We start from the raw sequence: 26766 nt of genomic DNA, 5'->3' as shown, positions 1-26766 counted from the left end.
GAAGGATACGAATAATTGGTTAGATTTTCATAGTGATTAAGTCCTGTCCAAGTAGAAGCATAATTGTCTATGGACATTAGCAAAAGCAGACAATATTCTCCTATATTAGAAAAATTGGGGAAGAAGACGGTCAGGTCAACTGATTGATTGATATTCAAATTCAAAATAACTTTGGGTAAGAAAGAGGGGTTAGTCCGAAGTGATACTCTGACTTTATGGAAAACCATGTAAGGTTGTTTTATGCATAAAGCTTGTAGTTCATAGGTTCATAGATTAGTACTAGACTAATTGCCCTTGTGGGCCATTTTATGTTTAACCAATTACCCCATGTGAGAATCAAACCCTGCACCTTGTGTCTGCCAGGTAAACACCTTAACTATTCTGCCATCCTCCCACCCCCTTTGCCTTGCTGAGGTAATTGCTACCAAGAATAGAGTTTTCCAAGATAAAAACTTCTTATCGCAAGTGGCAGCTGGTTCAAAGGGAGGGCAAGTCAAGGTTTGTAGAACTAGTGTCAAATTCCAATGTTCAATTGGTTCCTTGAAGAGTGGTCTAATATTTGTAACACCTTTCAAAAAGATCTTACAGAGATGGTGAGATATCAAAGAGGAGTTCTGGAAGCCATTGTGGAAGTTTGAGATAGCCCCCAAGTGTACTTAAATACTGGAAGCTGCCACTCGTGAATGAAGGAGATTCGATAAATAGTCCAGTATAGAACTAACCAAAGCCAAAAAGGGGTCTAGCCCTTTATCTCAAGACCAAACTATAAACCTTTTCCATTTACTGAGATAAAACTTCCTGGTGGATGGCTTATGGGAAGCCAGAAGGATGTTTTGCACAGGGGAGGAATGATTATCCTGCTTGGCAATTACTGGAAGTGGAGGAACCAAGCTATCAGCTTGACACTCAAAATGTTTGGATGGAGCAACCCTTGTGGGTGTGACAGTAAATCCGGACTTGAATCCAGAATCCACGGTCAGTAGACTCGGTGAGGCCAAAGGAAGGAAAACCAAACTTTTCGGGGCCAATAGGGTGCAATGAGGATCACTCTGTTTCTCAACTGAAGAACTTTCTTTAGGAATTGCGGGATCAGAGGAAGAGGAAGAAAGAAGTCCCATGGGCCAGTCATGTATTAGAGCATCCCTCGGGGGCTCTCCCTGAGGGGGGATTAGGGCAAAATTTCTGCTACATTTGTGGTTTGCGGGAGATGCAAATAAATCGCAGCAAGGCTGCCCCAGTGGTTGAAGATCTTGGTCATTATGACAGGATTGAGGGACCATTCGTGAGGCAGGACAATGCATCTGCTTAGCTTGTCTGCAATCACATTGGAAACCCCAGGAATGTGCATTGCTATCAGAAAGCAGTCGGATGATATCACCCATTGCCAGACTCTCATGGCTTCTTAACACAACAGGTAAGATTTGGTTCCCCCCTGTTTGTTGATATACCAGGCTACAGACATGTTGTCCGACTGGATAGCAATTGTCCCTAAAGGGAGGACAGACTGGAATTATTGCAATGCCAGAAGCACTGCCCTCAGTTCTAGAACATTGATATGCAGGTTCACCTCCATGGAAGACCAAGTGCCTTGGACTATCTTTGCCTGGAAATGCCTCCCACCTCATCAGGGATGTGTCCATGGTCACTATGGCCTTGGGCTGGCAGAGTGAGAAGGGATGACTCCATAGGTCCTTTTCTGGCTTCATCCACCAATTTTAAGTCTTGTTTGCATTGATTTGTTATGCGGTTCGGAAAGGACATAGCATGAGTTAAAGGGGACCACTGTGATGCTAGGAGCCATTGTAGAAGTCTCATGTGTAGTCTGGCTAGAGGGACAATAGTAATCATTGCTGCCATTGATCCTAGTAGTTGAAGGGCTGCATGAACTGAGAGCATGTAGTATCACTTGGAGTTGAGACCTCAGTCTTAAAACCTTTGTCTTAGGAGCCTGTGAAGTAGGAGGGTGACCAGGCAAGACTGAGTGTCAAAAGTTGCTCCTATGAATTGTAGATTTTGGGTAGGTAACAATTTGGACTTTTCTCCATTTACTGAGATCTCTAGGGAACTTGCTAGATGTAGGGTGTAGTGTAAAGCTAGAAGCAGCAGACACTTGGTAGGGGCGGTAAAGAGCCAAGCGTCTAAATATGGAAACACCCAGAATCCTTGCAGTCTCAAGTGAGCTGTTATCACTGCCATACATTTGGTGAACACTCTGGGGGCTGTAGATAGTCCAAAGGCCAGTGCTCAAAACTGGTAGTGATTGGCTCCCAGCCAGAAGCGGAGGAATCTCCTGGAGTGTTTGTCCATTTTTATGTGATAATATGCATCCTGGAGATCTATCAAGCATATCCAATCATCTTTCTCCAAAAACGGGAGGATAGACTGAACCGTGACCATCTGGAATTTTGTGTGTCTGACGAACTTCTTTAGGATGCTGAGGTCCAAAACTGGCCTCCAGTTCCATGTCTTTTTTTGCACTAAAAAGAACCTCAAATAAAATCTAGATTCTATCTGGTCTGGTGGGACTGTTTGGATGACTCTTTTTAGAAGCGGCTTTTGAATTTCCTGTGCTGCTGCATCCCATTGACTGGGTGGCACAGCAGGAATTTGCCTTTGCGACCTCAAGTAAAGGTCAAAAGGGATGTGATAACCTCTGGTAATTATCGTCTGCACCCAGGAATCTGTCGTTATGGATTGCCAGGTAAGGTGGAGCAGAGAAAAATGTCCCCCAACTGTTTCCAGAGGTAAGCAATCGGGCCGCTCTTCAGGAGTGCTGATAGGGCTGTACAGAGAAAGAGTCCCTGGATCCTTAATTACACAGACCCCCCTCTGCCTCAGGAGGGGCATCTTCCTGATGAGTTTCCCCCTCTGCCTTGGGGGGAAGACTCACCATATATGTTGCAGAAAGAACCCTGGGATTTTTGTGCCACATCTTTCCACTCCTCTGACTCCTAGAATAGGATCATTGGGGAGTGGAAAAATGCACACCCATGGCAGACAGGTCTTGCCATCCTTTTCATACCTGGCTAACATGTCTTTTTACATTTGGGCCAAAAAGGGAGGAAGAGTCAGCAGGAGCTTTGACAAAGGAAGACTTAAAAGGTTCTGCAAAGTCACATATCCACATCCAGGTGTGACACCTCATGACAACACCTGCACCCACTGCTCTAGCCACCTCTTCCATAGTATGAGAGATAAACCACATGGATGAGTTAGATATAGATTCCAGGTTGGTAAGCTGTGAGGCAACTTTGTCACATACCTCTTCAGATACCACTCCTGCTAGGGTTCCCAAGAGTTTTGTGATCAGGTCTCTCTAGAGATGGGCAAACTGTGCCAAGTAATTCAAGCACTGAATAGCAAAGGTCAATGAAGTATAGACCTGCTTCCCTAATCTGTCCATCGTCCAAGACTCCTTGTTTGGAGGATGGACAGTAGGACTCTCCTCTGTGGGTTCTTTCCTAGTGGCCTCCACCACCACCATAGTGTCTACTGCTAAGCCTTTGGACCAATGAGAGTGATCCTCTGGAGGGGAGAGCATTTTGTCTGGTTTTCAGGGGATAGGTTCAACGGTGTCAGGACTCTTTCAGGTGCTCTGCACGATTAGCTGGCCTAGATCATCTGCAGGCAGGGTCATCCAGGAAGTAGAGGGTCGAGCACGAAAAGCCTGCAAGAATACAGCCTCCTCAGAGGAAGGTTTGGAGGGCTTCCAGTCTCCCCACTCCCCAAAGGAGACATCCTCAGGGGGTGATTGTGGGGGCCCTTCCCCCTCATCAAAGTCTGTATCTTCGGTAAGGGATTCTTCAGGGGGATCCATGTGCTTCTTCTTGCACAATCTTCTGTGGAATGCTTCTTCAGTGGGGACATCTGAAGAAGACTTTGAAGGGAGGGTGCCCTGTGGTAGGGTATCTTGAGGTTCCCATGCTTGATGTCCCAGGGTAGAGGACTGTGTCAGCTGTGGTTCAGAGGACATGTATATGTGGCTTTCTGGTGCTGAATGAACCAGCTGTGAGCCTGCTGAGGCAAGTGCCCTCTCCATTACCTGGAAAGAAAGTCCACCTAAAGAGGGGTTGGAGCCCAGAACCAAGAAGGACAACCTCAGGACCAGGGTCACAGCCCGCTCCGATGAGCCCACCCCAAGGGAAGGAGCTATGAGAGGACTCAGTGCCATCAAAACAACTGGAATCATAGTAGATGGCGCCATAGAAAAACTAGGTGCCATACTAGGAGTCACAGTGCCGACAGACCTGTCACGATCCCAAGGATAGGTCAGCTCTGATTGAGTCGAGGACCATAGGGTAGGCTCCAGAGCCATGGGAAGATCTACCAATGAAACCAAAGAAACTAGAACCGGGATAGACCAGTCATGATCCCAAGGATGGGTCAGCTCTGATTGAGTCGAGGACCATAGGGTAGGCTCCAGAACCATGGTAAGATCTACCAATGGAACCAAAGAAGCTGGAACCGGAGTAGGCGTCAGTATCAAGGCCGCCAATACCTGCAAGGAGATCAAAGGAGGAATATATGTCGAGTCTGTGGAGAAAATTCATCAGCTCCGGATGGGAGGGAGGATTTAGAAGCAGTTGGAATTCCTCTGGCTGCCAGGAGCTGATTCACGAGTCTCACTACATCGAGTTCTGAAAGGCTCCTGGAGGAGTGGGTTGATATTCCCGACAGAGAATTAGGCCATTCAAGAAATGGGCTCAATTTTTGTCCAAAAAAGGGATCTACTGACAGGGAATATCAGGTTTGAGTTTAGATTTCAACCTTTGGCACCATGGTCAAAGAATCAGTAGGTTGCATTGGAGGGGGGGTAGTGACCAAAAGTGGGGAGACTAATTTTGGTGCCAAGAGGGGCATTGGTACCGTAGCAGTGGTTGGTACCATAGGTGTTGAAGTCATGGTCGGTTCCATAACAGATGATGGCACCGTAGATGGCATTCAAGGCTCAGGTGCTGAGATGAGTGCAGAAGTCATTTCGGATGTTTTGGCTTTGGTTCCATGGGGGACTTACAGATTTAGGCTCATTGATATGAGGAGAGGAAGGTACAGACTGACTCATCTTATGTTCTTTTTTAGGAGGGATTGAGCCCTCCACGTCAGATAAACCCTCTGAGAAAGGCATTTTCAAGAGACCTTTCAGTATTAATTTGTTCTTTCTCTCAGTCAATGTGTAGGCACTAAAGCCCTTACATAGGTCACATGGGGGTTGAACTTTTAAGTGCGGAACACCAAGACAATAAAAGCATGACAAATGTCCATCGGAATTCAGCATTTTCCTGCCACACTTATCACAGTGTTTAAAACCTGTTGTCCCCTTCTTATCAACCATTATTACAAATGGTCTACAATTCAAGTAGCAAATCACAACAGTAATGAGGGAAAGGCCCTGTCAGAACAGTAGATGAAGCAGAGGCACATCCACACACACAGTCAAGAAAAAAAAAGATTATTTTTTTTTTGGTTACCAACAATGGTAATAAAGAATACCCAATGAGTAAAAGAAAGGAAAAGGGGGGGGGGATACCAGCAATGGTATTAAAGATTAGCACAGAGGTAAGGGAGGGACCTATACCACCAATGGTACAAAGAAATACCAACATTTTGGTAAGGAAGCAGGAAAAAAAATCACTCAAACAGATAGAAAGGGTAAGCAAACTATCAGCAACTACTAATAGTAATATAAAAAGGGGGAAATCTCAAAGACAGGGAAATATTATTAAAGTTAAAATAGAAAATCTAAACCACTTAGCTTGATAGCTGGCCTGATGCATCTTGATACTCTACATGGCAAACGAGATCCGAGGTGATAGAGAGAAGAGCACTATGGGTAAGTTTAGCTCGAGAGTTTTTTGGCTGGCGCAAGCTTGTTATAACAGCTGATTCAGTTCCGAGGATGGCACCAATACCTATCAGTCATGAATGAATCAAGATTAACAACATCAGATCCTTCAATTCCCTGCTTGTCTGACATATTCAATGGATTTTGTAAACCAACATGTACGTATTCTACTGTCCTGGGCCACCAATATTAAACTTTTATCTCTGGTTTAAATTCACCTCTCCTTAACTATTCCTGCATTAGATCTTGATTGAAATTAGTTTGTTCCAAGACTTTTCTGTACTTGCAACTATATTTATGCATTTTCCACATTTCTTGCCTTCGCATCTGATCCTTCACCTTATATTCTTTCTTTTTTTGGCGCACTCAGTTGCTGCCTAATTTTCGTCTACGTCTGGTTTGATTTCCATTCCGCTTGACAACAATATGCTTCTGCTAAACTAAACAGGGAAGTCATCTTAGACTTGTTCTCCTCAGGTTTTAAAACATTCACTATGTTTGGATCTTGTGAGGTCAGCAGATATGTATGCAGTCCTATGATTGCTGATCTATACATGTAATCAGTTTTGAGGAGGCCCATACCTCCTTCAGAACAATTTTGGTATACACACTGATTTTTACAAATCATTTTATAAGCATTAAGCATTTTTCTTGTTTTCCTATCCAACTGATCCAATACCTTTTGTGGCCAGTCAGTCACCCCAAAATTGTAAGTTAGAACAGGAAGAGCAAATTGGTTTATAGCTAGACAGCAGAACTCTTTTCAGTATTAATTTTAGTCTTCTAAAATATTCCTTACCAAGTTTTATTCGCATTTGTTCATGTTCTATTGTTGATCCTTCAGCAATTCCCAAATATTTGTACACTCCCTCCTGCTCAAATTCCTTTATATCACATTCCGTCCCAGAGTGATATTTTCTTGGTGCTTCAGCTTTCCTGCTTTAAAGGTTGCTTTTCATAGGTTCATAGGTAGGTACTAGGCTATCAGCCCAAGAGCCTAAGTAAGCCTAGCCAAAAAGATTGCCTGGCTTTGCACATTTATCAAGCGCAAATGATATTCTTATATCATTTGAGAAAGTTTTGACCACTTGCAGTTGTGCTTTCAGTTCCTCATCTGATGAATTATACAGTTTTAAATCATCCACAAAAAGAAGACGAGAAGTCTTTATATTTTGTTGTTTTCTGGGAGCCAAATTGTAAATATGACCTCATCTCTTAAGTAGACAGCTTAATGGGTTAATGGCAAGACAAAAGAGCAGCAATGACAAAATGTCACCCTGGAATATCCCCATTGAATTATTATCCCTGTGATAATAATTTGTCCTTTATCATGATGTCAACATGTCCTTTATGGGCTGCTGGCAAAGGCTCTTGCCTCCACTGGCACTAACACCAGAACTCACAAAGGGTGAAATCAGAGTAAAAAACTTCAGCAAGGCAAACTATACCCTACTAGGTGAAGGTATAAATGCATTCCAAGCCCCACCCCAAGCTGGAAGTGTATAAACTTGGCTATACCAGAAAGAATCAAAGCTAGAGCTCCAAGTAAAAACAAGCTGCCACGGTGGACATCCAGCATCAACAAACTTTACAATAAATGCAAAAAGCTGCTGTCCAAGAAAACAAAGGCAAGGCCCCAACAATGTAAAAGCACCCTCCTCAGCCTCAACAGGCAAATAAGAAAACTTGTTAAATCCTCAAAGGGCTCCTTTGAGAGAAGCTTAGCAAGTATAGCCAAGGATAACCATAAGGCCTTTTACAGCTTTGTATTTAGATTAAAAGGTAGGATCCAAGCACTTGCAAAACTAGTGACCAATGGTATCACACACAATGACCCCACAGAGATAGCAAACCTGCTATCAGATAGGTTTGGCAAAAATTTCACTCCCTTATCCCCTCCTAACTTATCACAAACCTTCCCCCAAACTCCCACCCCACCCTACATATCTGAAGAGCAGATCCTCAAAGCCTTGTCCAAGGCAAAACAAAACAGTCTCTGTGGGACCAGACGACATCCCAGGCTGTTTTCTAAACATTCTAAAACATGAATTAGTATCATCATTAAGTACACTTCTCAGTTATAGCCTAACCACAGGCTATGTTCCTGTGGAATGGAGAACAAAAACAATTATTCACATCCACAAAAGGTGGCCTAGCAACAGACCCGAGGAATTACAGACCCATAATCCTGACCAGCCTCATCCGTAAGGCTATGGAACATATCACTATGGACCTCATAAATAAAGATATAGGCAATCTCCAAATCCTGGATCTTACCCACTTTGGCTTCATCAAGGACAGATCCTGCCTGTTAAATCTGGTTAACTTCTCTGAAAACGTGACCAGGGCCATTGATGAGGGCAAACCTATGTACACACAGCATACCTCAACTTGGCAAAGGCTTTTAAAACAATTCCACATTCAGGCATTACCACTAAACTTAACAAACTGAATTTAAGCCCCCAGACACATACTATCAAAGTGGGTGACTCCAGTTTAACCAGCAGACCTGTTACCAGTGGGGAGCCACAGGATTCAGTGCTGGGTCCCTTACTGTTTGGTATATACTTCTCAGAAATTCAGGTCAAAACTAAGGGGGTTGTGGCTTATGAAATTTGCAGATGACTACAAACTGGGTGCAATCATTAAATCCCCAAATGATGTCAGTGTACTCCAGTAGGGTCTCAGGCAGACCAACAACTAGTCTATTAGTCACTGTCTCAAACTGAATGCAAAAAAATGTATAATCATTCCCTTCAGCACAGACAATATCCCTTCACACTATCAAATCAACAACAATATCTAAGTACCCATGAAGTGGTAAGGGAACTGGGATCACAAGTTGACTGCAATCTTAACTTCAACCACCACGTGTCTACTGTGGTAAGGAAGGCATCCTACGTCACACACTTGATTAATAAAGGCATCTCCTCAAGAGCAAAATAGGTTATAACCCCTTTATACTCAGCACTAATCCAGCACATAAATGAGTTTAAAGACCCATTCAGCATGTATGGTACAAAGCACCTCCAGCAACCGGAAAGACCTCAGAGGTTTCTAACAAAGGAGATCAAGGGGCTGCAGCATGTGCCTTACACAGACCAACTAAAATCCCTATCACTTTACTCCATATTGCATAGGCTTCTTAGGGGAGATTTATGCCTGGCCTACAGAGAAGTCCAGGACCCAAACCTAATGAACTAGCTGCATAACCCTTCCCTGTTTATTACCTTAAGACAATCCCAAAGTTAATAAATATTACCTGTGGCAGGCACCATTTTTTAAAATTACAATCACCCTTGTCACTATCATATGTTCATTCATCAATTAACTCTGTTATCTGATTGTTTCCAGCCCCCTCATAAGAGCATCTAACAGGGTCTCTACCTGCTTCGCTCCCCACCCTGCCTCCTATTCCCTCCCGCCCCCAGTGGTCCTACCTTTATTACACTTACACACCCCTCCCATCTTTCCAGTAACCAACCACAGCGCTAACCCAACACTACCTCCTCCATCTTCCCAATACTATCACACCTCCTCAACTAACATGTACAAGCATACCTTACCTATGCTCACTGCATGCACTCTCCTTGCATATCTTACATCCTACCAAAGCTCTATCATTCCCGCACTCAACCACTACCACTCTACTACTACTCACACCACCACTCATGTCTCACCCTCACTCAGCTCCCCTCCCACCAGCTCAAGAACCATCCCTATGCACCCCCCACATATTCTACCAACTATATTACTCAAACATAAAGCATCCCTACAACTTAACATAGTAACCCTCCCACCATACATATTACCCAAAGAGCACAATCATAAAGTTTCCTTTAAAAACAAACACATTCAAAAACTGAGAAAACTAATAACCTCATGCATATCAAAACTAGCCCTAAGTGGAGATATCCACCCTAATGCTGGCCCTACCGTCTCCAACCCCAATCCTCATAATCAGACTAGAAACCACAACTTCTCCCATATTACAGACAATAGAAAGCCAAATGACTTCCTTCTACTAAGCCTAAATATTAGAAGTATATCCAACAAAGTCCATGAACTCCATGCCACCATAGACTTATACTCCCCAGATATAGTCATCCTGACAGAAACCTGGCTAAAATCTCACATTACCAGTGAGCAAATACTCCCTACAGGTTATGGCATACTCAGAGTAGACCGGCTAAACAAGAAAGGAGGCGGTGTAGTATTTAAACAGCATCTAAACATCCAGATATTAAAATCATCAGCTCCACAAATAGGCAATGAAGAAATAATATATACCAACCTCAAAATATATCAAAACAAAACCATCAACATAATTGGATGCTACTTCCCACCTGACCAAAACATCCCTCCACTAGAAAACCTCCTCAGCTGGTCTACCCACCATCTCCCCCAAGAAACTATCATTTTAGGTGATTTCAATATTGACTGGCAATCCTGTTCTGGCAACCATCCAACCCATCATGTAAACCTTCATGGCTTCACCCAACTAGTCCAGTCACCAACCAGGATAAATAAAAACTCCAGCAAGCACACTACCCTGGATTGGATACTAGTCAGTAAGAGTCCCTAGTCATATATAACAGGCTGCTTATCAGATAGCCTCAGTGATCACTCCCCAACATTCCTACTGAAAAAATACCTATACCAAGATAAACAGGTCGTCTGCCATCAGATACGTAAAAAAATAAACTTTAACCCACTCACATTCATCTCATCCCTCAAAGAATGTAACTGGCATCCTCTAAAGTACCTCAGTCTTGATGACGCAGTTGATTTTTTTAATACTACCTTCCCGAGCATCCTTAATTACCATGCCCCCACAAGACTTTCCAGAATCAAAGCATAACCCTCCCCATGGCTACAGAAAACCACTAAGTCAGAAATGAAAAACAGGGATAAAGCCTGGGAGCACTGGCGCAAAACCAAGACCCCCTCAACTGGACATAAATTCCTAGAACTACGCAATAGAGTCAAAAAGCTAATAAAACAGGACAAATTCCAATACTACCAGTCTGCCCCAGACTCCTACGAACACAGCCCCAAACAATTCTGGTCCTCCATAAACTCCATCCTCCACCCAGGTAAAGTCAGTACCCCTCCTTCTAACATCCCTTACTCCTCAGAAAATATTGCTACCTCATTCAACAAACACTTCACACAAACCATACTATCACTAGCTAAACAACACAACCCCCCTCCCCTCCAACCCACACCTTTAACTACTAATCTCCCCACTGCCTTCTCTTTTTCTCCTGTACCTACCTCCAACATAAAAATACTCTTAACTAAACTTAAACCCACCAAATTAGCAGCAGACAACCTCCCAAGTGAATACCTACAAATCGCAGCTGATGCTCTGGCCTACCCAGTATCCATCTTGATTAACCGATCTCTGTCAGAAAGTTATGTTCCCACACTGTGGAAAGTATCACATATAATTCCCCTCCACAAAGGCGGACCCTCCACAGAACTAACCAATTACTGCCCCATAGCTATTCTCTCTCCACTCTCCAAAATACTAGAGATGCATACACTCTCAGGTCTCAGACTACCTCCTTACTAACAACCTCCTTTCCAATACTCAGCATGGTTTCTGACCAAACCATAGCACCACCAATGCCTTACTCTCCTTTACTAACACTATCCTTCAGCATAAAAACAATGGCTATCTCTCCTCTGCTACTTTCCTAGACCTATCTAAAGCATTTGACATGGTCCCACACAAACAACTTATCTCTGTCCTCAATAACCTATCCTTCTCACAATCAGTCACCAACTAGTTTCAGAGTTACCTGTCTGACCGCCAACAATCAGTTGTATGGCAGAATGACATATCTCCCCAACTACCTGTCTCCTGTCTCCATAGGGGTTCCCCAAGGATACATCCTTGGACCCCTACTCTTCTCTGTTTTCACAAATAATCTAGCCTCTGCCACCACACATGGCACACTCATACAATACGCAGATGACTCGACCATCATCTGCTCAGCCCAGTCCGTACCCAAACTGCAAAAAGTCACACAGGAAGCCTTTTCCTCTGTTGAAACTTGGTTATCCGATGCCCAATTAATACTCAACCCAAACAAAACTAAACTACTCATCTTCCAACCCACCAAACATACTCAAAACAACTCTCACTTTAACATCACAGCAAAAGACAACACCACTATATACCCAACTGAACACACCAAATTGCTAGGAGTAGAAATAGACAATAAACTAAAATTTGACATTCACATATCCATGACCATAAAAAAGTCCACAAAAAACTAGGAGTGTTATATAGAAATAGGCATCTTCTCACCAAAGCAGCAAATATTTCAATAGCAAATTCCCACCTTATCTCCTCCCTACTTTATGCCTCTCCAATATATACCAACCTAAGGCAATGCAATCTAAACAAGCTAGAGACCTGCTACAACAATACAACAAAATTGCCAAATTCGCCACAGGGGCACCCTACCGTAGTCACCATTCTCTTGCACCATAGCCAAATTATGGAACTCCTTCCCACCCACAATTACCTCCGTACCATCATGCACCCACTTCAAAACTTTACTAAAAGCGCACCTAAAAACATGCTGGCTATGCCCTTGCAACTCCCACTCTAATATCATCCAACCCATCCAACCACTACCTTTCTTTCCACTCCACTAACTACCTTGATTATAGCAAGCTCAGATGCTCATAAGCCTAGTACTTATACAGCAGGAACTTCTTATTTTAACATTTGTTAATGTCTGTTATGTACTTCACAGATAAAGATTCTAGTTGTCTACTGATGTACTATGTTCTTCATCTGTAAATATGTTGTAAGTAATTGCTATGTAAATTGTTAATCGCTATGTAATCCAATGTAACTACTGTCTGTTTATTTTAACTGTGGAGCTTTTCTCCCCGGGCCTCCGCTGAAAATGGACCTACATCCAGTCGGACACTCCCGGTCAACAAATATAAATAAATAAATAAATATCAGTAAATCAAATAGGACTAGGGCTACCCACTCCGGGGACCTACATATGGCCTGTGACTTAAATAGGACATGCTTGAGGGACCGGTTTATCTCCCAGCGACTACCATGTTTTTGGAATAGGCTACCAATTAATGTGAAACAGAGCACCTCTATGACACTGTTCAAGATGATCCTGGACAAGTGGACCATGCACCGTAAATTCTTACTGGGGATAGCACACACAACCCTTCTGGACATGGGCAGTCATCACTAAATGAAATCTTGGGTATTGACTAGCTTTTTCATGGTATTACATTGAGATGAAATGGCTAGGCTTAAAATTACCTCCAGGTCGATAGCCTAGGAATCTCCTATGATCCTATGATTGTGGCTTAGCTGCAAAATGGTTTGCCACTGTTTCTTGGTAACTGTAATATAACTGATCAGTGTAGAGTGTATCTTATACATTTGTAAGCACTCTTTTATCCATGAATGTGGATGCTGTGAAATGCTTTTTTGTAGTCTATCCATGCCATTCTTAGATTATTCCCCTTTTTACAATTCTCCATTATGACTTTATTTAATAATAAGTGATTCTTTGTTCCACATGACTTTTTCTTGTTCACCTTTTTTCTATTGCCATGATTGAGTTTTCTTCTAAATGACTATAAACTCTGTTGGCATCAATTACAGTGTCAGAAGGCAAGTTATTGGTCTATATTATTTAGGATATCTTGCAGGTTCTCTCTTAAGGAGCATCATTTTTCCTGTTGTTAACCAGATTGACAGATGTTCAGGTTGTACATATAAATAGTTCTTACTCATGGCTAAATCTTTATCTAAATATCTTAATACTTTTAGCCAGGAGTTAGGTACTGCATCTGGCTCTGGGGATTTTATTAATTTTGATTAAATTTCTCTGGCTGTTACTTCATTCCATTTCATATCCTCTACATTTGAACTTCTTATTCTTTATTTTACTTTTTCTATCCATTAAGCATCTTTGTTATGTTTCACATGGTCTTAATAGATATTTCTCCAAAATGTGTCTATTTCTTCTTTTTCTGGTGGTGTTTCTATTCCTTTTGCCTTGTTTCCCACTTCTCTATAAAACTTGTTTTGGGTCATCAATAAATTGCTTATTTGGCACTATTCTTTTATATTTATCTGCATATCTTCTAAGTGTTTCTGCCTGTGCTGATATCATTAGTGTATTATTTGAAATAGTATACAGTAGATGCTAGTCTGTTCTGATACTGCACATTGCTTTTATCATGTCTATATTTCTAAGTATTTTTGTTGATCTGTTCCCTCTTCTGTACTCTGCAGTGACACTTTTTGCCTTGATTGCTTTATAGTTTTCTCTAATCGATACTTCCATGATGACATTTGATTTCTCCCCTTTCTTTCCCTTACTTCCCCATGTTTTTCTGGTAAGACTTTATCTGTTATTAATTTAGCTGCACAGCAATACATCCTGTTTACTTCTGTTATATCGCATGAATTTCTACAAACAGCTTTGATTACTTTTTCATTTGTTTTATCAAACTTCTAACATTTTGCATCTTACTGATTTTCTGTAGTCTATTTCTTTCATTGATCTTAATATGTCTATTCATCTCTATTAAATCAAGCATCTCTTCCATTAGATCATTTTTTTTTCTCAACTAAGGGCACATTCTTTTTTCTCCATTTCCTGCAGACATTCCACAGAAAGTTCCAGAACATCTTCCTGTGCCATATTTTCTTCAGTTTCATCCTGTGTCATCCATTTCTTTCATATAAGAACTCACTGGCCTATCACTCCACAGCATTGACTGTATCTGAGTTGCCAGTTTCCTGTTCCTTACCTTGCTGTGCAATTCCAACTCCACCTGAACTTTGGTGCTGATTTCCTACTGAATGCCCCAAAATATCTTCATATGGCAACTGATCAGATGCTTCCAGCTCCACTGGTTTCCCCTTAATTTGGTGACTCATTGTTCTATCATACTGTGATGTTTTCAGAGTTAGATTTTCTACACAAAATCCTTCACATCTCAGGTAATACAGAACTTTAGTTTCTATTTTTTTAACTTCTCCATTACTAATTCTCTTCTCTACATTCCCCATTTGTTTTCTTATTTTTTGTATTGTAAAATTATCCATATCTGGATGCCTTTGCCTGCATTTCTCTACACATATCTCTGATACTACCTTTTTGTATTGATTAGTTTTGCTTTTTCCTTTGCATAAGTATTGCACCATATTAAATTTCTTTTCTTTCCCATATCCATATTTCTTCTTCAGATGTCTCCTCCTCCTCCTGCTTTTCCTTGCTTGGTGAACTCATTGTTCCATCATGCTGTGACATAACCCATGTTAGACTTTCTACACTAAATCCTTCACGTCACAGGTATTCCATAACTTCAGCTTCTACTTTTTTTTACTTATAATTTACTAATCTTCTGTTCTGTGTTCAATCTTTGTGATCTTTATTTTTGGTATTGTGACATTTTCCATATCAGTGTGCCTTGGCTTGTATTTCTTTTTGAATATCTTTGGAGCTGCTTTTTTGTATTAATTAGTTTGACATTTTCTAATATGGAGCTTGGAGTGATGTGGAAATCATTTAACCTACAATTGCATTTCTGTGAAGACACAGCAGATATATACAGTGTGAAAATCTCTATGGAGACTGCAATTGTTTTCCAGAAAATATGCTGTAAAGATATATAAATGTGAGACAATTAAAATCTACATTTTTTGCAAATGTGCAGCAGTGCCCTTTAAAGTAAAACTGTTTCATAAACATGCTGGTAGAACATATTTTCTGTCTAATTCAACGTTTATACATTTGGGATTGAGACTTTATATTTTGCTTTTAGAGGAGGTTATTTATATTTAAAATTTAACATAGCATGGGGAAGCATAGGGTCATGTCTGTTTATATTATGCAGGAAGGGGTTTGGCTAAAATATTGCACTAAGTAAATACTCCCAGTGTTGCTTCAAGCCAGGATAGCCCTCTGGAATTTCTTCAAGTTAATGAGACATGTCATCTCAGTAATTCTTTTAGTCAGTCAGTTTAAGTGGCAAAAGTGCTAAACTTGGTTTAATAAAACTCTAATTTATTTTTATTATTTCTGTGTGTCAACTTGATGAATAGCTCTTGTTCTTTAGTTGTTTGTTGGTTATTGTTGGGCTGTTATCACTCAGAGTTGCTGTTTTTTGGGTTTTTTTTAGCGAGTATAACTATGTCTACACTAGAACCTTCCTATGAAAACGCTGATAATGCTGCAAGTCTAAGGCAGGGAAGTGCTTTGCAGAAATCTCTTAATGAAAAATCCCTTGGTGGTCTCACAGGGAATTTGACTTGTCCAGTGGAGTTACTTTCACAAAACTGTTATAAACTCCACAGTGATTTGCACTCAGTACACCCCCTGGGTTTGTTTGCAGATGGAACACTCTCTACATGCGCCATACCAGAACTCCCTTATTCCTTGGAGCATAATCATCAGGTGGATACTACCTGTAGCTTGAATTTCAATACAGGGACAGGATTAACATCTAGCCAGAAGCCTGGAAATTTATGTAGTTCATAGATTCATAGGTTCATACTAGGCTATCTGCCCTAGGGCATTTATAAGCCTATCCAGAATGTGTTTGGCTTTCGCCACCTATTTTAAATTTATTTTGCTATGCCCTTTTTCGAGGTTAGTATACTGTGCCTCTGTCTAACAGTGACACAGAAGTGATACCTGGGGTAAACCTACGATCTCCCATCCACTCATCAAGATTCCTCTTAAAGAGAGTCAATGAGGGACTCTGCCTAACCTGGACTGGGATTTTATTCCAGAGTGAAGGGAGCCTCTGGGTTATGAATCTGTCCCTACAGCATGTCATATTTATTTCAGTGCTGAGGTTCAAGTCTCTCAAGCACGTAGCTTGATGGGATTTGGATTTTCTGAGGTGCAGCATGTCCATTAATTCCGGGTTGGACATGGCTTTATACGTCAGGCACAGATCGCCTCTGAACAGGTGGTATGCTACTGAGTAGAGCTGGAGTTTCTTTAACCGGGCAGCATATCGCATCTGTTTGAGCCCTTTGATCCTCTTGGTGAGGTACTTTTGGGGTCTTTCCAGTTGCTGCAGGTGTCTTTTAAGGTACATCCCAAAAGGGGCATTGTACTCAATTATGGGCCTGATGAGGGATGAGTAAAGAGGCACAATGACCTCCCCTGATCTAGATGTGAATCCCTTCATGATTAGGTGGGCTATATAAAATGTTTTTCTAAACACTTTGGCCACGTGGTTGTCAAATGAGAGATTGCTATCAACTTGGGTCCCCAGGTCCCTAATTACTTCTTCTGTACTTAATGGATTACCACCTGTGTGGTAATTTGTGGGCACTTTGTTTTTGCCAAAGAGGATGACTATACACTTTTTGGCATTTAGCTTGAGGCCATGGCTCTGGCACCAGTTGTCTGTTTCTATGAGGCCCTTTTGGAGGATGCTTGTGTTGGCTGGAGAGTCGATTATGGCGCCCAGTTTGCAGTCATCTGCGAACTTCATCAGCCACAGTCCTTCCATGTTGGCCTGTACCTCCGAGAAATATATACTGAACAAGACAGGTCCCAGGACTGAGCCTTGTGGGACACCACTTGTAACTGGTTTGGAGTCTGACATGGCTCCAGCAATTCTAACCATGTGGGTTCTGTCCTTGAGCCAGTTTGCAATCCATCTAGTGACATAGGGGTTTATATTTAAGCTGGTGAGCTTATCTATAATGCCCGAGTGGGGTATTGTATCAAAGGCTTTTGCGAGGTCCAGGTAGGCTGTCTGGACCACCTTCCCCTCGTCAATGGCCTTGGTGACTGTTTCAAAGAAATCAACCAGGTTTAAGAGGCAGGATCTGCCCTTAACAAAGCTGAACTGGGTAGGATCCAGTGTCTGTAGGTCCCCAATATCTTTATTTATGAGGTCCATGATGATCCTTTCCATAGCTTTGCAGACCAAGCTAGTCAGGCTTATGGGGCGATAGTTTCCAGGATCCATTGAGGAACCACCTTTATGGAGAGGGACCACTGTTGCTGTACACCACTGTTTGGGCACATATCCTGTAGTAAGGCTGAGATTGAACAGTAGTTTTATGTTTGGGTTTAGCTCTTCTTGGAGTTCATGTAGGACGCAGCCCGGGACACCGTCTGGTCCCATTGATGCTGTGTTTTTTGCTTTGGAGAGGGTGGCTCTTACCTGAGCATCTGAGATGTCAGGGGGGCAGCACTCTGCTGGGATAGATATTTGCCCTTTTGGTGGGGAGGGGGGGAAGAAGTTTGCGCTGAACCTGTCAGCTAGGATGTTGGCAATGTCTGTGGGTTCGGTGTATTTTTTGTCATTTTAGACTAATTCTGAGCATATCTGGGAATTACCCCCCAGGTTCCTAACATAACTAAAGAAAGCCTTGTGATTACCCTTACTGTCCTGTGCAATTTTTCTCTTGAAGCTGGCCTTAGACAATTTTATGAGTGCCCGTAGTTTTTTGCTAATACTGATCAGTGATGCCTTCCCTTTTTGGGATTTTGCTCTATCATTTAGTAGCTTCCTCCTTCTATTGTATAGTTTGTTTATGGCTGGGGTCCACCAGACAGGACGTCTGCCTTTGGAGGATTGGGTCTTGGTTTTATTTGGGATCGCATGATCCATGCATTCCTGAAGGTGTTCATAGAATGCATTTATAAAGGATTCTGCGGTCTGGGTCGTATTTTCCACAGGCCCGGGCTTGAAGGATTCCACCTCGGTTTTGAGGAGTGTGAAATTTGCTTTAGAGAAGTTTTTCACTGTGGTTTTCTGGGCAGGGGGTGGGGTCGGGATGTGAATATCCAGTGAGATTAGTTTATGGTCTGATCTTACCAGTGAGGGATACACTTCTGGTCTGGAGCATAGAGTCCCCATGTTGGTGATGATCAGGTCCAGTATGTTTTCCCCTCTTGTGGGAGTGGTAACAAGTTGTTCCATAGCATTTGAGTTTATAAATTCTAGGAACCTTTGGGCTAGGGTGTTGGAGCTAGAGTAATGCTCCCAGTCTATGTTTGGGTAGTTGAAGTCGCCCAATATAATGGTGTTTGGAAAGACCTTCATATTTTCCAGTGTTCTCAGGAAGGCCAAGTGAGGTTCCTGGGTTTGGGAGGGTGGTCTGTAGCAGGCTATAAACTGGAAGGCAGTTTTACCCACTGTTAGTTGCACATGGATAGTCTCTGATGCTTCGTGCTTTGCCACCAACCTGGAGGTGTGGGTATCTTTGATGAATATCGATACTCCCCCTCCTTTTGTGGTTCGGTCCAAGTTTTGGGGCCGAAAAGCATGGCATGAGGTATAACCTGGTAGTGCTGGGGTGCTCTCGGGAGCCCTGAACCAGGTTTCTGTTACTGCACAGATATCGATGTTCTCCATGCTAAGGAGAGTTTTGAGTGCATGCATCTTGAGGTTTAGACTTCTGGCGTTGAGTAGCATTACTCTTAGTTTCTTATCCCTTTTGATACCTATGGAGGTGGGTTTGTCTTTTGAGCCTTGCCTAAAAAAGGCACTATGGGGGTAGCAAGAGCCTTTGCCAATATCCGAAAGCCCAGGGGTGACAGGTGCAAGCTGTCCCTAGCGAAGCATCGTGGCTTGTCGAGCATATCATCCCAAGCTGACAGGCATTGGATCCCCTTTGAATGACACCAGACTTAAGCCAATTGTTGAAATTGATCATCTTGTCTTCATATTGTGGCATCATTCTTGGTGAGGGTAAGATACTACTCAAGGTCAGGGTCATACCGGCCTGGGTTACATGCTCAGAGAGCTCCTCTATGTCTCTTTTCATGTAGTCCAGGGAGGTACGTCTCAGGTGATTCACACCAGCATGGACAATGACTGAGTCATATTTGCACTTGCCTTGGAGTGACCTGAGTGCTTGTGTTATGTGGCGGATCCTAGCGCCTGACAGGCTGCTCACCATGACCCTCTCCTTGTTCAGCCTGGTGAGCGGGACGTCAGTGTGCCTGACGATAGAGTCACCTATTACAAGTGTATCAGGTGTTTTGTTTAGTCTTAAGGGCTGTGACTGTTCGGCACACTGGCTTTGTGAGATATGTGTTGCACGTGTTTTGTTTTGGGGTAGCGGTTGCTTGGGTGTCTGCTTTAGAGGTCTCTGCTGCTTAGGCAGATCTTTATTTAGTATTGTCATATGACAGTCAACTTAAGGACAATTGTCCTTTACCATCCTAAGAATACTTACAGAGAAATAATAACATACCATTTAACGTTCAAAGTTGGATTAACCAGGATTTACTTTTTCAGTCGATGCATTGTGAAACATTCAATAAGTCTTTTGACTCTTTCTTAGCCCTGTTTTAAAAAAAAAGTTAGCCAAATACAAAGCGGATTAGGTTGACAATGTATATTTAAAACATTGTTTATTTGTTAATATTGTTCCAAAAGGGCTTTGGGTTTATAAATTTCCAAATGGAGTGGAGCGTGACTCATTTTTACATTGTGAACTGATTAAGACCTTTGACAAATGTGGTTTTAGTATCATTAGACTTTTGATTAAGGACAATGATATTCAAATGCAAAAACTTTTAGATGAACTTGATAATTTAAATCATGTGCTAGCCAATGTTTTTTTTTTTTGTTCAACATTAACATAGATTGTTATCATGATTTGTTTTAGGGTTGGCAAACTGTAAGGACCAGCACTGAAAGAAAAATAAAAAAAGTTTATAGAGACAAAAAAGCCGACAAGCAAAATTTTGCTTAGACTTTACCCCAAATTCCTTTTAACAATCAAACTGTTTTAATTAACACAGACTCTGTATTGCATGAAGCCGATAACAATGATTTTTTTTTTTAGAAATGCCTCAGCCACCCAGATGAGATGATCAGACAGGATAGTCCAAAAGAACAAGATTCATCAGAAAGGGGGGCATTTTCATATGGAAAAATCACACTCCACAAGGGGGAGTGGAAGAGTGAGAAACACATGGAATTAAACTCTCATAATGATGTCATTCTGTTTCCTACACTTGAGGCAGATGCGAATGACAATCATTGGAATATTTGTGCAAGTCACAGTTCCAGTATTACTGTTAATATGTTGCTTATGGATAATCCTCCACCCACATCTACCAGTCTTACTACTTATAAAGGATTTAAGATTTTCAACTATGGTAATTTACAGCTGGATGAGACATATTTTGATTTCCTCATCAAAGGATTCACCTTTGTTCCTAGCACCAAAACAAATATAGATGAATTGAATGTGAACTTAAAATTATATGTTAGGAAATTAAATTTGTCTCTTTTTTCATCTACCTTCGAAACTTCATACAAAAAGGATACCCTGAGTGTAAATTTGTATAAGCAAATCACTTTTAATCCCTGCTACACCCAATGTTGGCTTTATTTGAAACAATTTGTATCAAGGATATCAGGAACTATTTTGAAACATATAAATCCCATTTTTGAACTTGACATCTGGAGAATCTAAGCTCATTCATGAACTGGCTGCAAACAAAAATGTCAGGGTTATGAAACCAAACAAAGAAGGTGGGATGGTTATTATGAATTCTATTGACAATTCCAGCTGTATGTTCGATTTACTTAATGATAATAGTAATTAACCAGGATCTCTAAAAATGAGATTAACATTGCTTATTCCAGCACCGATTTAATTTTGGAAGACCTTGTTAGCCCTAAGGTAAAAAAGCTCTCACTTGTAGAACAACTGATAATTCCTGGCCTATTTGGCATTTCAAAAATTCATAAGAATATTAATCATCCCCCTTTTCACCCTATTGTGGCAGCAAGTAGATCTACAACTCGTACACTAGCACTTTACATAGACAGGTTGGTAAAACTCTTTAGGATACAATATCATTACATTCTAAAAGATTTCTCAGACTATTTTGATCAGATAAAACCAGAATATTTTAACCCAGCTTGGTATTTAGTTACTACTGATATAGTTGATTTATTCACCTTCATCCCTCATTATATATGTTTAGAGTGGTTTCAATTTTTTTCGAAGGGGAATATTTTAGACAACTCAGTGGGGTTGTTATGGGAGCAGCCTGTGCTGCCCTCTCTGCAGATTTGATAATGTGATTCTGGGAACAGAAATACATTTTAACTCCATTTTTCTTAACAAATTATTACCATGTTACGTTTCTTGGATGATATATTTATTATTTGAAAAAGTGATCTTGAACACCTGATAAATTTTATATGTTTTATAAATTCCAGTACTACTTTTTTAAAAATGTATATATCATTTTTTCTATTACCTACATCAACTATTTGAATATATTCTTAACTAAGGATATTGAGGCATGTAAATTTAAATCTAATATTTATAGAAAGTGAACTTTTTCATACTGTTATTTACATTTTCATAGTAATCACACATTGAAACAGAAAAAAGTTTAGTGAAAGGTCAGATGGTTCGAGTATCAAGAATTATATCCAATGATTCTAACCCTGAAAAGGAGTTAGAATTGTTAATAGCCTATTTTGGGGACAGGGTTAACACATTGGCACAATACTGATGTAAATACTGAAAATAATTTATATATTAAGTATAATCAAGATATTCATTGTATTTTGGCTTTAGTGAATAACAACTTGAATATTATTTCTTGTGATAATATTTTGAAAGAGAAATTGGGTACCAGACCATACTTTGTTTACTATAGATTCTCTAATATTAAAGAAAAGTTATTGAGGGGTAATAATTCACACTTTAGTTGTGACAAAATGAATTTAACAAGAGGCACTTGTAAATGTGGCATAGTTTGTCAATGTAAATATACACAAGTGGATGATGAACTGTGTCTATGTACAATTAAATATAAGTTCACTTTTGGTACCCATTATAATTGTAATAGTAAAGAATAGTTTACTTGGCATACTGTGATTCCTGTTTCTGTTTCATTGTCGGTACGACAGAATGTAAATTAAGAAGTAGAATACAGGAGCACTATTACAATATTAGAACTAAGAAATTTAGTAATGCTTTAAGCAAGCACCTGTTTGTTTGTGACAAGAACAATGCTTTTTTGATTATGGTGTTAGAAAAAGTAATTCAAAACCCAAGGGGTGGCCCTTGAGGACAGACTCTTCAGTACCATAAACTGTTATGGCAACTGAGACGTAATACCACTTAACACCTAGGTATGTCTCTTTAAACAGCATATTAAAATTACGAGTAGCTAAACTTTGATTGTTTTAGATGGATTTTGATCCATACCCCGGAACATGTACATATGTTTTCATTATATATTTTAATACATATCTATATATATATATATATATATATATATATATATATATATATATATACACACATCAGATTTCATTTGTTGCATTTGATTGTAATTAGGTATACATAAAGGAATTTGCCTTTTATAATTGTATTTTATAATGGTTTCTAACGTTTTATATTAATTTATTTTAAATATTTATTTGATAACTGAACTTAAATTCTTTGGATTGTTAAGATCATGTGCACTTATTTCATTCATTATTTAACAAGGAAATGCATTTACTGATTTAGTTCTGACGAAGTCCTAAGGGATGAAAGTGCTAAACTTGTTTTAATAAAATTATCATTTATTTTTATTATTTCTATGTGTTGACTTGTCAAACGGCTCTTATTTTTAGGTTGTTTGTTGGTTATTGTTGGGCTGTTATTACTCAGAGTTGCCAGTGGCAGGTGTAGTTTGTGTTTCACTATGAAAGTGTTCTGTGGACTGCTGTAGAGAAGATAAAATTCCTGCTGCAAGCATCACTGCGCTCAAGTCCATGGACTTTGTCTTTTAGTTATCTGCAACTTAGAGATAGATGGACTAGTCATGGTTAGTTAGTACAGTGTTAGAACGATCTAGTTCATAGTCAGTGCTCATCTTGTGCTAGTATTCATGTTAAGCTGGGTTTCTCTGGCTGACCAGTGTCATTTTAGTATGAATTTTATAGTCTTACAGAATCCCCTTTTTGTGATTCAGTAGCTAAGAAATAATATAAACAACTTTGGAATTATAAGACAAAGCAGAAGGAGGATAGACATCCTAAGCAAGGAAGAATTATTTTTTTTTGCAAAAAATCAAACTCCCAGAGCGAGGAACTTCCCCTACTCTTTGGATAGGTGATACTTTTACATCCACTTGAGCTACCACCAAATCATGCACACACACACACACACACACACACACACACACACACACACACACACATGCATGCCTGCACGTGCGCACACACACACACACACACACACACACACACACACACACACACACACACACACACACACACTAAGGTCAGTCCATTCATACCCCTGCAATGTACCTGTCTGTGAATCAGTAAAGGTTACTGTGAGGGGCTGACCACTACTTGTGGCAACCCTTCTGAATTCCAGGGATTATCTTGTCTCTGCATTTCACATCTAGCTCAAGTCATGGCTGAAAAGAGTCTGTGAGCCAGCCCACCTACCTGGTCACCAGATGTTAAGCAAAGAAAAAAAGACGAGCTAAAACATACCCTATGAGTAAAATAGAAATGGGTGCTGAAAAAGCACAGCTGCTAAATTAATACCTCCCCTCATATACAGAGCAGTGTACTTTTGGGAAGTAGTTACTACTAGCAGCCTGTGCATCATGGTGGCACAGGCATTATCCTCATTCACTCTCCCACATGCATGCAAGTATTCATAAACACAAACACGCATGCTCACAGACATCCCAACCACATTCAAACAGACATTAATTCAACATCTCACCCACTCCCACGCCCAAACAAACTCATGGATACACTCATTCACCCATTCTCACTTACTCATGCACACAAATTTGCACTCTCAGACCTCTACCTAACCCCTCTATTTTGACCACCCAGATAGAAACACTCAGACACACACACATACACACACACACGCACTAATGCTAGTCCATATATACTCCTATGGATAACAACACGCATCCATACACTCACACAGCCCGCACCACTACTTGTGTGCTGTTCACTAAATGTACATGCATTGTGGTCTTTCCCTTTGACCTGAATAGTTGTCTACCAATTTTGGTCATGTTAATTAACATGCCTTCTATGATAATTTATGCAGTTGAGTGATTCTGTGAAAAGCTCATATGCATAAAGCATTTACCACTGTAAACATGCCTGATTATTCTACAGCATGGCTGGTGGGATAGCCCAACACTGTAATTCTTCTGACCATGAAAAATCACTGCAATGTGCCTGTCTGTGAATCAGAAAAGGTTACTGTGAAGGACGGACCACTCATGTTAGGGCTTACTGCTTGTGGCAAACCATCTGAATTCCAGGGATAATCTTGTCTCTGTAGTTGACATCTACCTCACATCATAGCTGAAAAGAGTCTGTGAGCCAGCCCACCTACTTGGTCAATAGATGTTAGCTAACTAGATAGATAGATAGATAGATAGATAGATAGATAGATAGATAGATAGATAGATAAAGGTATGGTAGAAGGAAAGTTCAAAGTAATAAGTTCAGTGGCTTATGGGCATACCGAACAGTAACTTAACAGTCATCAGCAGCATCACACTGAATGCTAAAGGAGTTTGTGATTATAAAAAAATCTTAGGTAGGCTTCAGTGAAAAAAAATTCTCCAATGTTTTATTGAATCTCTTGGCAGTTATTTGTAATTTTGACAATATATTCATGACTATCCATTTATCATCCATGATATACTTCAATGCTATTACCTGTTTCATTGTTGTGTAGTTCATTTCCTAACAAACAAACAATTCTGTAGTGTATCCTTAAAGCTGATCAAAATCCTAGTAAAGTTAACTTATTTCATAGTACATATAAAATTACAAACGTAATTGTTATTGTATTGATAAATATTGACTGAGCAGATTATTCCAGTGAGATATGGAGAAAAGCAATTAAAAATGTAATGTGTTTTCTAAATCATCCAATGTGACTGTAATATTTCCTGTATTTCAGCTGGGGAAAACAATGGGGTATTCGTGGCTATATGCTTTTAAAAAGAAACTTGTGCCACATTGAAGACCATGTACTAAGTGTCTACCTGAAATGATTTCAGAGGAAGACGAAGCCATCTAGACAAACAGGAAAACAACATCTAGCAATTGCTTCTACAATGCTTGTCATTTTGTTCTTGATGTTTTAATTTTTTCTGCAGCTTTCTATCTATAAATCTGCTTTTTATACATACAGGGAATGCATCAGTGAACTGACTTTAAGAAATCATGTTGTCAGTAGTTATAAATGATGTAGTAATGAGTATTTTGTAAACATTCCAGTTATGCCTTTACTGTGGATTACATTTATTTCTTCTTTTGTCTGTATACATGAATTAATTTGTGTTTTAAAGAAATGTTTTGCTTAAAATTACAAAATATTGAATAGGTAGACATAAGACTAATGGTCTCTTACACGTATATAAGAATGGCTCATTTAAATATTTCATTATTAAAACCAGCTTTAGATTGATACTGCAGATTACTTCAACATGCAGTGGATTTCACTTAGTCTACAGCTATCCAAAGTGAGATTTATGGCATGTAGAACTGCAGTAGTTTAATGAACTGAAAAAAAATCTATTGAAAAAATAAATAACTTTTACTGCATATTAGATTTGTTGTTAGTCAGGATCATTCTATTTGCTCATAACATTTTCACAGGATAAATGCAGTGCAGTAAAAATGCATTGCACGAGTAGTACACAGAGAACAGCAAAAGTATTTCACACCAAACAATAAGTTAAGAATTCCACTGAGATTCTAATGCTGTATGTGTTGCCTTTTTTTCAGCTACAGGTGGCATTGACATCTTTGCTTAGAGTTTTATCTGCCTGATTCAGTCTTGTATACTGCATTAGCTGAAAGATAAAATATAATGCATTGCATTGTCTACGACTCTTATAACTAACAAACAA

The 26766-nt window shown here is 40.2% G+C and overlaps 1 protein-coding gene across 1 annotated transcript in view; it reads left to right on the top strand.

Annotated features, from left to right (window-relative positions):
• Positions 1-26463, top strand: part of LOC122809959 (cathepsin L-like proteinase) — a 340112-nt gene extending 313649 nt beyond the window's left edge. Inside the window, exon 6 of the mRNA XM_044081550.1 lies at positions 25812-26463. Coding sequence (XP_043937485.1) covers positions 25812-25905 — 94 coding nt within the window. The 3' untranslated portion in view covers positions 25906-26463. The remainder of the gene's footprint in view (positions 1-25811) is intronic.
• The last annotated feature ends 303 nt before the right edge of the window (positions 26464-26766 follow it).

This window comes from Protopterus annectens, chromosome 1.part1 (assembly GCF_019279795.1).
Source record: "Protopterus annectens isolate FY-2018-M chromosome 1.part1, PAN1.0, whole genome shotgun sequence".
NCBI classification, from domain to species: Eukaryota; Metazoa; Chordata; order Ceratodontiformes; family Protopteridae; genus Protopterus; species Protopterus annectens.
The sequence above is the reverse complement of the archived record's forward strand: the minus strand, read 5'-3'. Positions and strand labels throughout refer to the sequence as shown.